At 44.1% G+C, this 12,698-nt stretch overlaps 1 protein-coding gene across 1 annotated transcript in view; it reads left to right on the top strand.

Moving 5' to 3' along the window:
- The first annotated feature begins 308 nt into the window (after positions 1 to 308).
- The window catches only part of MRAP2 (melanocortin 2 receptor accessory protein 2), a 29,571-nt gene continuing 17,181 nt past the window's right edge, over positions 309 to 12,698 (top strand). Inside the window, exons 1-2 of the mRNA XM_036248904.1 lie at positions 309 to 711; positions 4,665 to 4,798. Of these exons, the coding sequence (XP_036104797.1) occupies positions 650 to 711; positions 4,665 to 4,798 (196 nt within the window). The 5' untranslated portion in view covers positions 309 to 649. The remainder of the gene's footprint in view (positions 712 to 4,664; positions 4,799 to 12,698) is intronic.

Below are 12,698 nucleotides of genomic sequence, written 5' to 3'. Positions count from 1 at the left end.
TCGGGAACCAGCAGCTGCCTACTTCTAACCCCCCCTGTCAGCAAGCTGGTGTGAGACCTTTGCCTCACTGCCTATTGTGACCCAGATATTCCTCACTGTGGTGAGAGGATCAGACTCTGGGGCTGCTTCCCAGACACGCTGGCAGCTTCTAAATTTTGAAACAGCTTATGTTTCTGCAAAGCTTAGAAAGGCAACCTTGGGTCTTGATAACAGATGCTGTGCAAAGTACTACCTTACTCCAGCCTTCAGCTTGCTGGGTGCCATTGTGCTTTTGATGGCCCAAGCTGATTACTTGGAGACTTGGATGAAATACTATTGCTTTATGGACTTTTTCAAGGGTGCTAGGTGACTGCTTTACAGGAGAGGCCGGAGGCTCTGTCTTCCAAACCTGTCTTCAGGATTCAAGAACTGAGAGGGAAAAGCAGTGGGAACAAAAGCCCCTCCTTTTACGTGAAGACCACCAAAGGGTGGCTGCAGGGGACGGTTGGCCAGAATTCTGTGCTTCTCTGGAGAACCTTGATATTGTTACTTATCACTCTTGTCTGCAGGTGTTTTTATCAGGGCAAAGGACTGCTTTTCTGCTCTCAGGGCCTTTGCACATGTGACTCTCATTAACTTTGGTGTCTCTCCATCCCTAAATGGTTCATTTATGAACAGGAGTGGTGTAAGGAGAGGAAAAGGAGGAGTAGACAAACACTTTCTCTGTAATAGGTAAGTGGTTGATATTTCTTGTATCTGACTCTTTCACAGATATATTTTACTTGCTAATCCCTGGCCAGCCCTTGAGGGTGGTGTCACTGTTTCTTTCTGACCCCAGAGAGTAACAGGAAGACCCCAGCTGGGGCCAGCACTGTGCACAGATGTGGAGAACAGCAAAGCCAGGGGACAGCTGCTCAGGCAGAATGCGGAAAGCACTCTCCCAGCTTTATTTTCATGTACTTTTTCCTTTTTTAATGTTTATTTATTTTTGTCACAGATGTTTCTCCTTTTCCCCCCACTGACACCCTCCTCCCAATCCTGTCTGCCCCGCATTGTTGTCTATGTCTTTGTTTACACCTATATGCGTATCTCTTTTCTCCCCCCACATCCACCTCTTCTGAGGATTGTCAGTCTGCACCCCACTTCCATGTCTCTGGGTCTATTTTGTTCCTCGGCTTGTTTTGTTCATTATATTCCACAAATAAGTGAGATTATGTGATATTTGTCTTTCTCTGATTGGCTTGTTTTGCTTAGGATAATACTCTCCAGGTCCCTCCATGTTGTCTCAAAGCATAAGAGATCTTTCTTACAGCTGCATAGTACTCCATTGTGTATATGTACCATCTTTCTTATCCACTCATCTATTGATGGACACTTGGGTTGTTTCCAGATCTTAGTGATTGTAAATAGTGCTGCTATGAACATAGGGGTACATATATTCTTTCTGATTGGAGTTTCAGGCTTCTTAAGGTATATTCCCAGAAAGTGGGATCACTGGGTCAAAGGGCAGTTTGATTTCTAATTTTTGAGGAAACACCACATTGTTTTCCATAGTGGATGCACCAGTCTGCATTCCCACCAGCAGTATTTTTCTATTAAGTGTTTTGACACGAGATGAAGCCTGGTGCTTCCCTCTGCTCTGCTTGTTATACTGTCTGTAATGCTAGTTTCCAATAAAAGCACTGTGGTCAAACCAGACTTCAGCTCATTTCCCTTAAATGGAACGAGAGGCTATTGCCATAGTTTTGATTGACGAAACAGCATAGATTCCATGATGTACATGTTTCTCATGATAACGTTTAAGCCATCTAAACAAATGCCTTCTGAGTTATTTTTATTATAATTTTATTCATTTGTCTAGAAAAAAAGGTGAATTAACACGTGGTGAAATTGGTAGAACTGGCTGACGGAAGAGTTGGTGATGTCTGAAGAACAAGCAGGCTTTTCTGTCCCAGACAAGAATTTCTTAGCTAATAATAATAGTCTGGCTACTATTTATTGATCTTAACCTGGGTCCTATCTAGTCACATTTTATATAATATCACATTAACTCTTTAACAGCAACTCCATGAAGTGGGTACTGATATTTTCATTTTCCTGAGGCTCAGATCATGACTTTTTCATGGCTTTAGCAGAGGGGTTGGCAAGACCAGAAAGTAAATCTCTTAGCCTTTGGGCCACAGTGTCTCTGTCACACTACCCAGCTTTGTTATTGTAATACTAGAGAAGCCTTAAAGAAGGCAAAGCCAAATGAGGGTGTCTGTTTCCAATAAGACTTTATTTATGGACACTGACATTTGAATTTCATATAATTTTCTCATGTTACAAAATACTATTCTTTTGATCTTTTCCCACCATTGCACAATTTAAAAATCATTCTTTACTTTCAATCTGTACAGGAATGGGGTGGGCGGGCGTTGCCGACCCCTGATGTCGATGATGAGCATAGGCAGGGAAGGAGGAGAGGGTTGGGATGAGGTGGGAGGAAGGACACTCCTGTCAGAGGGAACAGCATGTGTGCAGGTAGCAGAGAGCAGGAAGTATTTGAGGAAATGCGGTTAATGCAAGTGCAGTTGGACAGGGCGTGTGGCATGATCAGAGGACACATCAGGGCCCAAGACAGGACCTTGGAGGACATTTTAAGGATGTTGGACTTTGTCTTTAGATCAATGAGAAGTCATTAAAAGTATTCAGCAGAGGAATGACAAGGACAAGTTTTTTTTTTTTGTTTGTTTGTTTGTTTTTTTTTAATATCATGGGCTGATGTGTGGAGAAAGGATTGCGGTGGGTTAGTAAGAGTAGAAGTGAAAAAGCCAGTTTTGAGAAGTGGGCCAGGTGGGTGATGATGGCAGCGACTAGTGAATGTGGCCTGACGGTTCCTGACGGCATCTCTGGGCAGCGGGGGTGACCAGTTCTGCAGAGGAGGGAAGTGTAGCTGGGAGAGGCGAGCATCTTGCCTGGACACACAGCCCATGGAAGCGGAACAAAGACAAGGACCCTGGTCTTCCGACTTCAAGTCTGGTGACGTTTTCCCAGGAAGGTGTGAAATCTGTAACATTCCCAGTCATGTTTATCTTAATTTGCCATGTACCTCTGAGCCCTGCAGCTGAAAAGCTCCTCTCTCTCTCTCTTATAAAATTCTCATAAATGAGGACAGCGCCTCTTGGGCTTGAGTTGTTAATTCTCATTTCCTGAGAAAATTAATTTTGTTGTTGAGAGAAATAACTCCTTGTTCAAACAGGAGAAAGGCCAAAGATGACACTGCGGTGATGATTTTGTGTTATTTTTGTGCTGACATTAGAAAGGTAGCTGACTACTTTTTTTTAAAGGTCAGTTTTTCTTAAAATCTGTGCAGCCTTCCTTGCTGAGCGAGAATCGGTACATTCTCATGCCCTCGGAGGACAGGTTTGTCCCGCTGGGCGCCCTGGGCCGGCCGTTCTCCGGGCACTCGCGGCTGGGCCCAGCGCTCCTCTCGGCCGATGCCCAGGGGGCGGGTCTGTTGGGGGGGGGGGTGAGCAGAAGGGTGCTGGTAGTTTTGCTTCAGGTGTCTGGGGTTGTGCCCTAGAGGGGGCGGCGAGTGCCCTGGACCTCGGAGCTGTGGGAAGAGGGGAACTTCGAGAGGTTTGGTGGGCGGGCGGGCCCCAGGGCTGTAACTGCGCAGGGAATCTTGATTTCGGCTGGTTCGGTCTCAGGACTGCCATGTCCCTCTGTGCTCCTTCCCCACGGAGAGGGAGGGTCTGTGGTGCCCTGGTCTGGCTCAAGCAGCTCCTCCTATCCCATGTCGATGAGGTGTTTCATCACGGAAAACGGAGAAAATCAAGAGATAGAGGAGAAAACGCAGAAAACGGAGAGATTCAGTATGGAGAGGAGAGCACGCTGGAAACAGAGAGAACCAAGAGATAGAGGAGAAAATGCAGAAAACAGGGATAATTAAGAGATAGAGGAAAGAACGCAGACAGGGGAGAGAATGCAGAAATGAGAAAAAAATCGGGAAATAGAAGAGAGAAAGCAGAAAACGGAGAAAATCAAGAGATAGAGGATAAACGCAGAAAAAGAGGAAAATCAGGAGATACAGGAGGGAATACAGAAAATAGAGAGATTCAGTACAGAGAACAAAGATCGCGGAAAATGGAGACAAGAGACAGAGGAGGGCCCTGGCCGGTTTGGCTCAGCTCAGCGGTTAGAGCGTCGGCCTGCGGTCCCGAGAGACCCGGTTCGGTTCCGCTAAGGGCGCGTATCTCCGCTGCAGTTTGTCCCCGGCCCTGGTTGGTCGTGTGTGTGGCAGCCACTCGATCGATGTGTCCCTTTCACGTCGATGTTTCTCTCTCTCTCTCTCTCTCTCTCTCTCTCTCTCTCTCTCTCTCTCTCTCTCTCTCTCTCTCTTCCTCTCCTCACTTATTGAAAGTTGATTATGTGACACGCACCGGGTTAAGTTCTGGGGGACAACAACGAGAGAAGACATGGTGTCCGATGTCAGATACATCCCAGTCCAGTGGAGACAGAAAAGGAAACAATAGTCGCTTGGTACAAGGCGCGGGCAGCCGGGGAGCCTCTCCCTGGCCTGGAGGATAGGACCTCCCGAGGGCTCTCCCCGCTGAGGCCCCCAGTGTGGCCCAGCGCAGTCAGCGCCCCAGGCGGCTCTGGGGGACTAACAGCTCCGCACTTGCCTTTCTCCGTTTGTGCAGGGTGGAGATGTCTGCCCAGAGGGTGATTTCTAACACAACGTCCCAGCAGTCTGCCTCCAATTCTGATTACACCTGGGAATATGAGTATTATGAGATTGGACCGGTTTCCTTTGACGGACTGAAGGCTCATAAATGTAAGTCTGATACAGTCTCCACTGTGAGCATAATATGCATGTGTCTCAACCTGTGAAACCCCCAGTGATTGCTTTTCCTGAACACTCCACCTTTTCACAGGACTTTGTCCTCTACCCCCCACAAAACCCCAGAAAACACCCCCTCCAAACCCAGACTGATTGCTCAGGGATGGTATGCCAACAGGGCTTTGGTGATTCTGGGGGTCAAGGAACTTGAAAGACTCCCTTAGTGGGGGCACATGAATCCAAGTAATTTTTAAACAGAGGTGTTTTGTTAAAGCAGTAACCATTCCAGCTCTCCCACACTGTGTGAACATTTGGACTATCAAAAATGTGACAAAAGTAGAATCTGGAACTGTTCATTGAAGAGCCTAGTTTTGTAACACATGGTCAACGACGTCTCTCAGTCCATTAGTTCTCTGCAGCTGGGAGAGCAGTCTGCCTGCAGATGTTCATCATGATGGGCAAGAACAGCCTGTGATCATTCCTAGCTCTGTGTTATAGGAATCGTGCGTCCTGTTCTTGGAGTGATTAATGATCCAGCACAGAACAAGGAAATATAATTCTGTGAAAGGTTACTGTCCAATTCCAGTCACAACTGAAAGCTGGCTGTGTTTTCTTAAGTAGAGTTGGCATAGTGGACAGGAACTGCTGCCCACTCCCAGGTCCGGTCGTGGCTACATCATAACTATTCCAGAGATGTTCGGTTGTTTCAGAATGAATATCCTTAGCACTACCAACATTTTAGGTTTGTGACTGTTTCCGATTAATGGGGAACACTAGGAAACATGAGACATTGGAACTGGAGATGCAGATGTGGCCAAGGGAACGAATCTGCTCCTTGGGTGTTTCCTGGCCACTCCCACGCTGACCTTGGCATTCGGGGTTCCTCACACTCGCTGCTGCTCCCTTGCAGGGAGGATTTTCTTTCTTTCTTTCTTTTTTCAGCTTTATTAAGGTACAATTGACGAATAAAACTGTAATATATTAAAAATGTACAGTGAGGATTTGATATATGTATATATTGTGACAGGATTTCCCTCATTGAGTTCATTAACATATTAATAAACACAAGTATTTTTATTTATTAGAACATTTAAGATCTACTCTCTTGTAAAATTTCAATTATACAATACAGTGTGATCAGCTATACTCTCCATGTTTGACAGATCCTCAGACCTTATTCATTTTAAAAATGAAAATGTGTGCCCTTTGACCAGCATCTCCCTTTCCCACCCACCCCTCCCTCCACCCCTGGCAGGCACTTCTCTACTGTCTGTTACTATGAGTTTAATTTTATTTTTAGATTTTACAGCTGAGTGATATCATGCAATATTTGTCCTCTACCATCTGGCTTATTTCTCTCAGCATAATACCCTTCAGTTTCACCTATGTTATCATAAATGACATAATTTCCTTCTTAAAAGCTGAATAATATTCCATCTTGTGTGTGTATATGGGTGTGGGTGTGTGTGCGCATTTGTGTGTATATCACATTTTTTGATCCATTCGTCCATTGATGGACACTTTAGTTGTTTCTATACCTTAGCTATTGTGTATAATGCTGCAATGAACATGGAAGTATAAATATTCTCTTTAAGATGATGGTTTTGTTTCCTTTGGATATATATTCATAAGTGGGATTGCTGGATCATATGGTAGTTCTAGTTTTCTTTTTTAATCCTCACCTGAGGATATTTTTCTATTTATCTTCAGGTAGAGAGGGAAGAAGAGAGAGGGAGAGAGAGAGAGAAACATTGACGTGAGAGGGATACATTGACTGGTTGCCTCCTGCACGACCCCGACCAGGGCCAGGGAAGAACCACAACCTAGGCATATGCCCTTGGCTGGAATCAAACCTGGGACTCATTGGTCCACGGGCCGGCGCTCTACCACTGAGCCAAACTGGACAGGGCTATTTTTATTTTCTTAAGGAACATCTCTTTTGTTTTTCATAGTGGCTGCATCTGTTTATATTCCCACCAACAGTGTAGGAGGGTTCCCTTTCTCCACGTCCTCACCAGCATTTATTTCTTGTGTTTTTGATAATAGACATCCTAACAGGTGTGAGGTGATATCTCACTGTGGTTTTGATTTGCATTTTCCTGATAATTCGTGATATTGAGCACCTTTTCCTGTACTTACTGGCCATTTGAATGAGTTTTTTAGAAGAATATCTGTTCAGAGGACCTGCTCCAGGAAGGGGGATATCATCATAGATAACTGTAGTTGAATCTGAAATAGAGTAGACAGAAAGGAACCTAGCAAAGCCCATTTGATCAAAGTCTTCCATGTCCCATTTTTTCAAGATGGGCCAACAAACGTTTATTTACTTTAACTTTTCATCCCCTTGTAAATTTGCCTTACTTCCTGGAAGTCTTAGACCCATTCTTCCCCGTTCTTGGTCCAGAATGACACATATACCTCACTTTGCCTTATTGTCTTTGAAATTTTCATGCTTATGTGTATTCTCTGTGCTTACATATTAAAACTTGATTTTTTTTCCTATTTAAAAAAAAAAGAAAAGAAAAATATCTGTTCAGGTCCTTTGCCCATTTTTAAATTGGGTTGTTTATTTATTTTTTGCTATTGACTTGTATGAATTCCTTGTGTATTCTGGATATTAATCCATTACTGTGGTTTGCAAATATTTTCTCCCATTCTATAGGTTGCCTTTTCATTTCACTGATGGCTTACTTTGCTGCGCAGAGTTTTTTAGTTTGATGTAGTCCCACTTGTTAATTTTTGTTTTTGTTGCCTTTGCTTTTGGTGTCCAATCCAAAAAATCATTCCCAAGACCCATGTGAAGGAGCCTACCCCCTATGTCTATGACCACTATTTTGAACTCTATCAGGTAAATAACTTACCTCTATTTCATTTAGATCTGCTTCTAGAAATGTATCCTGTTCTTTTGTTTTGAGCATATTCCCCTGTCTTTGTTTTCTTTGACTCTCTGTGTGGTTCTGGGCGTTAGATAAAACAGCCAGCTCTCCCAGTCTGAACGGAGTGATCTTGTGTAGGAGAGGAACCCTGTCATTCTGCCAGGCCTGGTTGTCTCTTAAGCTTTTATGATCGTCCAAGCTGCCTCCTTTGCTCTTAGTGGCTCCTAGTAGTTCAGGGTGTTATCAAGACCTGTCTGTATCCCAAAGGAGGGGTTCATGGTCAGCAACTAGATGCAGTCTGATTAGAAGCTGGACCCTCAGGCAGCAGCTAGATAAGGTTGTAGTGAAATCCTTCCAGGGAGAACTGGGAGATGGGCATTTTTGTCTGCTCCCTCTGTGCTGAGCCTGGTGTGTAGACGTGAGGCGTGCCCTGCGCCTGTGAAGAACTGCTTCTTTGTTTACTACACTCCAGTAGAACTCATGAATGCAAGCCCCCTGGCCTCTCAGAGCCAGGAGATCGGAGGTCTGCCCCTTGGGTAGCTGTGGCAAAGGCTGGGACACCAGACCTGTGTACAACCTCCTTCCAGGGATATATGGCAACGTGGTTTTATTATTGGAATGGGTGGAGAGAAAAGGATGGGGAGATGTCCAAAGGCCTCCATGGTCTTTAGTCTCTGGCCAGCCCCTCAATGCCTGCTAAATTAGAAGCCTGATCCTTAGGCAGCATCTTTTCAGGTAAGCAGATAAACCTCTTTCAAAGAAAGATTGGGAGATGGTTTTTTTTTTTCTGCTCGCTCTTTACTGAGCCCTGGGGGAGAGCTAGGGGGAGGGCCTATGTGCCCATAAGGAAATGTTTTTTTGTTTTGCTGTAGTCTTGGGGTTCTCATGGATGGATGCAAGCTAGAGCTAGATGTTTTGGGACCCATCTCTTCAATGGGAGTCCTAAAAGTTGGGACTCTAGACGTATGATCCAAACCCTTCCCTTTTCAGAGAGAAAATGGGAGTTAGGGGTTCCATCCCAATTGTATGTTGCTCTGTGCTAGGGGTGGGGTTTGTGGCAAGAGTGTGTCTCAGCCTTTCCTACCCACTTAGACATGGGTATTTTCTCATTTGCAGAGTGTAGGAGTTGACCAGTTGTTTCTGGATCTTTTCCAGAGGGAATTGCTCCATATATAGCTGTGTATTTGGTGCATTCATAAATTTAAGAGACAGGGAGCTCCGGAGCCTCCTAAATTTCCATCTTGGTCAGCTCTGGATTTCAGCTACTTAAGTGGGTAACCTTTGTCCCCGTTCCCCTGTTGCAGGAAGGACCATAACAGCCCAGACGTCATGTGCAGGTCCTGAGGACTCAGAGGCACTGTGTGCTGGTGGCTGTGCAGAGCGTTCAGCTGGGCAGTTAGAGGGATGGGGGCAGTAGTACTCCTTGTCTGGTCCCCACCTCCCGGTCTCCATCAGTGGGTCTGGGAGGGTTTCAGTTACTCATTTCCTGGATAGAGGGCTTTCTATTTTTATTCCCTAAAAAAAAAATCATTAACTAAACTACATATCCCTTTCCCCAGAAGTGAATAGTAATAATTAAATGTTTCCACTCATTCCTTTGTTGATGTTTTCCCAGTAGTTCTTTGTGGAAATAAATTTTAAAAAAGCACATGGAATCCATTTGGAGATCCTGTTATTGACAATCTGAGGAATGCTGTTGCTGTCAGGGTGTGAAATTATCCTCCTTAATTTACTTTAATCTGTTGTTTCTCTGGGACAATATTTCAGTAAGGACACTTGCTTGTGGAAATCAAAATAACTGGGAAAATTCCTGGCTGGTTTGGCTCAGCGGTTGGAGCGTTGGCCTGCAGACCAGAGAGTCCTGGGTTCGGTTCCCGTTAGGGGCATGTACAAAAAACAACAGCAACAAAAACTGAGCAAATTGTCATACATTTTCCTGTAATATAGGCTTTAATACCTTTGCTCTAGCCTCTTTTCCTTAGTGTAAGGGGCAAAGAAGACAGCCCTGCTGCTGTGGTTTTAGTTGGAACATTTTCAGAGACAATTGAACTCTTTTTAAAGCATATTACTTTCTAGAAATAATCATGGCTAGAAAAAAATTCCTGTGAAACATAGGCAGAAGTGTGGCACAGCCTTACTTTACTCGATACACCTTAGTAAGGAGGGTGATTTTGTTTGTTTGAACATTCACATCAGGAAAAACCAACAATGCCTGGTTGCATCCTTACTGTTCTGATTCAGAAACAGATTTGGTTAAAGTACATACCCTTAGCTTCAAGAACCTGACAATATATGTGAGACATAGGAAAGAATAAAAAAATGTTTAATCTCCCATACATAAGGAATATAAAAATGATGAAACCAACTATTGCACTGTGTATGTTGGTATCGTCTCTTTCATTTTAAAATGCTGTGATTCTGACTTTCAAGGGTTTTTCTGAGTGAACTTCAAAGCCAGTTAGGTTCAGAATCAAAAGAACAGAAGCAGGACATTTCAAAGTGAGGATAGAAAGGTACATAGCAGTTATCTTCATTTGCTTTACAAGTAAAAAATCATACCTGGCAACAATCTCTGCATCTTTAATTACATTAAGATCTTCTGCCTGCTAAAATGAAAATTCCTACCTTCTAAACAACCTCTGATGGTCCTTTGAATTTCCCTTTGCCCTTAGTTTTTAATCTGGTATTAAACCTTATAGTGTATCAGAAGTGGACATATGTCAGACTGACATTTGGTACAAGCGAAATGGACATTTATTCGTTCAGTACATATTTATTGAGCACCTGTTTTGTGCAGTGCTGTTTTAAACATTGGAGAGACAACAGTGAACAGAAAAGGCAAAAATACTTCCTCTTACACTTATTGCATTTTAGTGAGACAGACAGACAATACATAAGTTGAATAAACAAACTATGCCCCATGATGATTAAAAAAAAGAAAGGAAAAATAAAGTAGGGAAAGATGATGTGGAAGTAAAAGTGTAGAGTGGTCATGGAAGGGCGTACTGAGAGGGAAACATTTGAGAAAAGACCTTAAAGAAATAAGAAATTGCGCTATAAGATATCGAGGGAAGAACATTCCAGAAACTGCTCCATGCAGTTATGAACTGGAACCTGCAAGAAGCAACAGGAGCCCAGCTCGGGACCAGGGGAGGGAAGAAGAGGCAGAGCAGCAGGAGATGAAACCAGGTAATGTGGGAGAGGGTACTGGGGCCTTAGAGGTCATGCTGAGGACTTTGAGTTGTTTGTTTGTTTAGTTTGTTTTTTGAGAGGTAATTTGAGCGTTTGGAGCAGAGGAGTGGCATCTGGCTTTGGTTTCAGTAAAACCACTCTGCAGCCAAGAAAGGAAAAAGATGAAATTGGAAGCAGAGACCAGTCACAGGGCTATTGTAATAGTTCAGGCAGCTGATGGTGGTGGCTTGGCCTTTGTGGGGGCAGTAGAGTAGTGAGAAGCTTATGATTTGGATATTTTTTTAAGATAGATCAGACCAGGATTTGCCAGTGGAGTGGCAATGGGGTGAAAGAAAGAGAAAAGCCAGGATGATCTGCAGATCTGTGATCTGAGTAATTGGCAGGATGACTTGCCATTCATTGAGATGGGGGGAAACGACAGGAGAAACAGGAACACCATGCACTCAGTTTTGGATCTATTAAATGTAGATCTATCAGACATCCCAGAAGACATGGGGGGAGAGGAGTGCAGTGAAATTTGGGAGTTATCAGCATATACATGATGTCCAAGAGATCGGATGAATGAGTGTTGGTAGAAAACGACAGAGGTCCAAGAATTGAGCCTGGCCCACTAGTATTTAGAAATTGGGGGATGTGGAGAAGACAGCAGCAAAGGAACCTGGGTGGAATTTACAGAAAGGTAGGAAGAAAACTGGGCAATTGTGTTTTCCTGGCAGCCAAGTGAAGAAAGGGTTTCAATGATGACACAGTGGTCTGTGTCAAATGCTGTTAGGTCAAGTTAGTTGAGGACTGAGAGTTCACTGTTGGATTTACAATGTAGAAGTTACTGGCAATGATTTTAAAATCCATTTTAGTGAGAGCTGTGGGAGTGAAAGGTTGATGGAATTGGTTCAAAAAAATAGGACAGGAAAAATCTCTCCAGAATTTTGCTATAAAGTGAAGAAGAGAAATGAAACAGTTATGAAGGGCTTGGCTGGGTGAGACAGGGTGTTCTTAGAGAAGCAGGAGCAAAAGCCTGTAAGTTGGTGTGGGCATGGTTACATGTTAGCAGGACCATTCTGGCTGCTGTGTTGAGGAAGGACTGAAGGAGCATTCTCTTCTTCTGAGCTATCACTGGTCGCCACATTCCACGATGTATTCTATGCCGACTTGCAGATCATGTCTAACACGTGTATGGATGCATCAGCAGGAAGACAGGTCATCCAGCTGAGAAGCAGAGCTGGAGCTTTCGAAGGCTTGGAGTCAGACATGTCACTGGGAGCCCAGTAGAGACAAGTACTGGAACATTGCTGTTGGCTCCTTGCCAGAAATCCCTACCACAGAACCCACCTTTGTGCTGTAGGAATCAGAAGAGGTGTGAGGACAGTGCTGACTCTGGTGTCCTGAGTCCTTTGTTTCAAATTAAATTTTAACCTTTGTTTTTCATAGAACTACAAGATGAAAAGGTCACAATTTATTCTCAGGAGGCGGAGAGGACAGGAGATGGGGTAGTGGCTCTGGTCCTACCCTAGAGTAGAAACAGATACTATATGGAGGCAACATCTTACTAGTGAAAAGCACGCAGCTGTCAGCTCTCTTGATCCTTTCGTTCGCTTGAGGTCAGGTTAAGGGGAGATTATTTTAGTATGATCCATCCCGTCTATAATTCCCATTTACTCTACCCGCTCACTGTAATGCTTTCTGAGAAGCTCAGTTTCCAGACAGGACAGAAGAGGTCGCTGAGAGCCACTTTGGAAGGCTTCTCTTGGCTTCCTTAGCCACTGGACTCATTAGAAACTCACTCTGTATGAGCCTCTACGCCGACTTTCTCCCAGGAAGGGTGTTTT

Source organism: Molossus molossus, unplaced genomic scaffold (genome assembly GCF_014108415.1).
Source record: "Molossus molossus isolate mMolMol1 unplaced genomic scaffold, mMolMol1.p scaffold_m16_p_8, whole genome shotgun sequence".
Taxonomy (NCBI): Eukaryota; Metazoa; Chordata; class Mammalia; order Chiroptera; family Molossidae; genus Molossus; species Molossus molossus.
The sequence above is the reverse complement of the archived record's forward strand: the minus strand, read 5'-3'. Positions and strand labels throughout refer to the sequence as shown.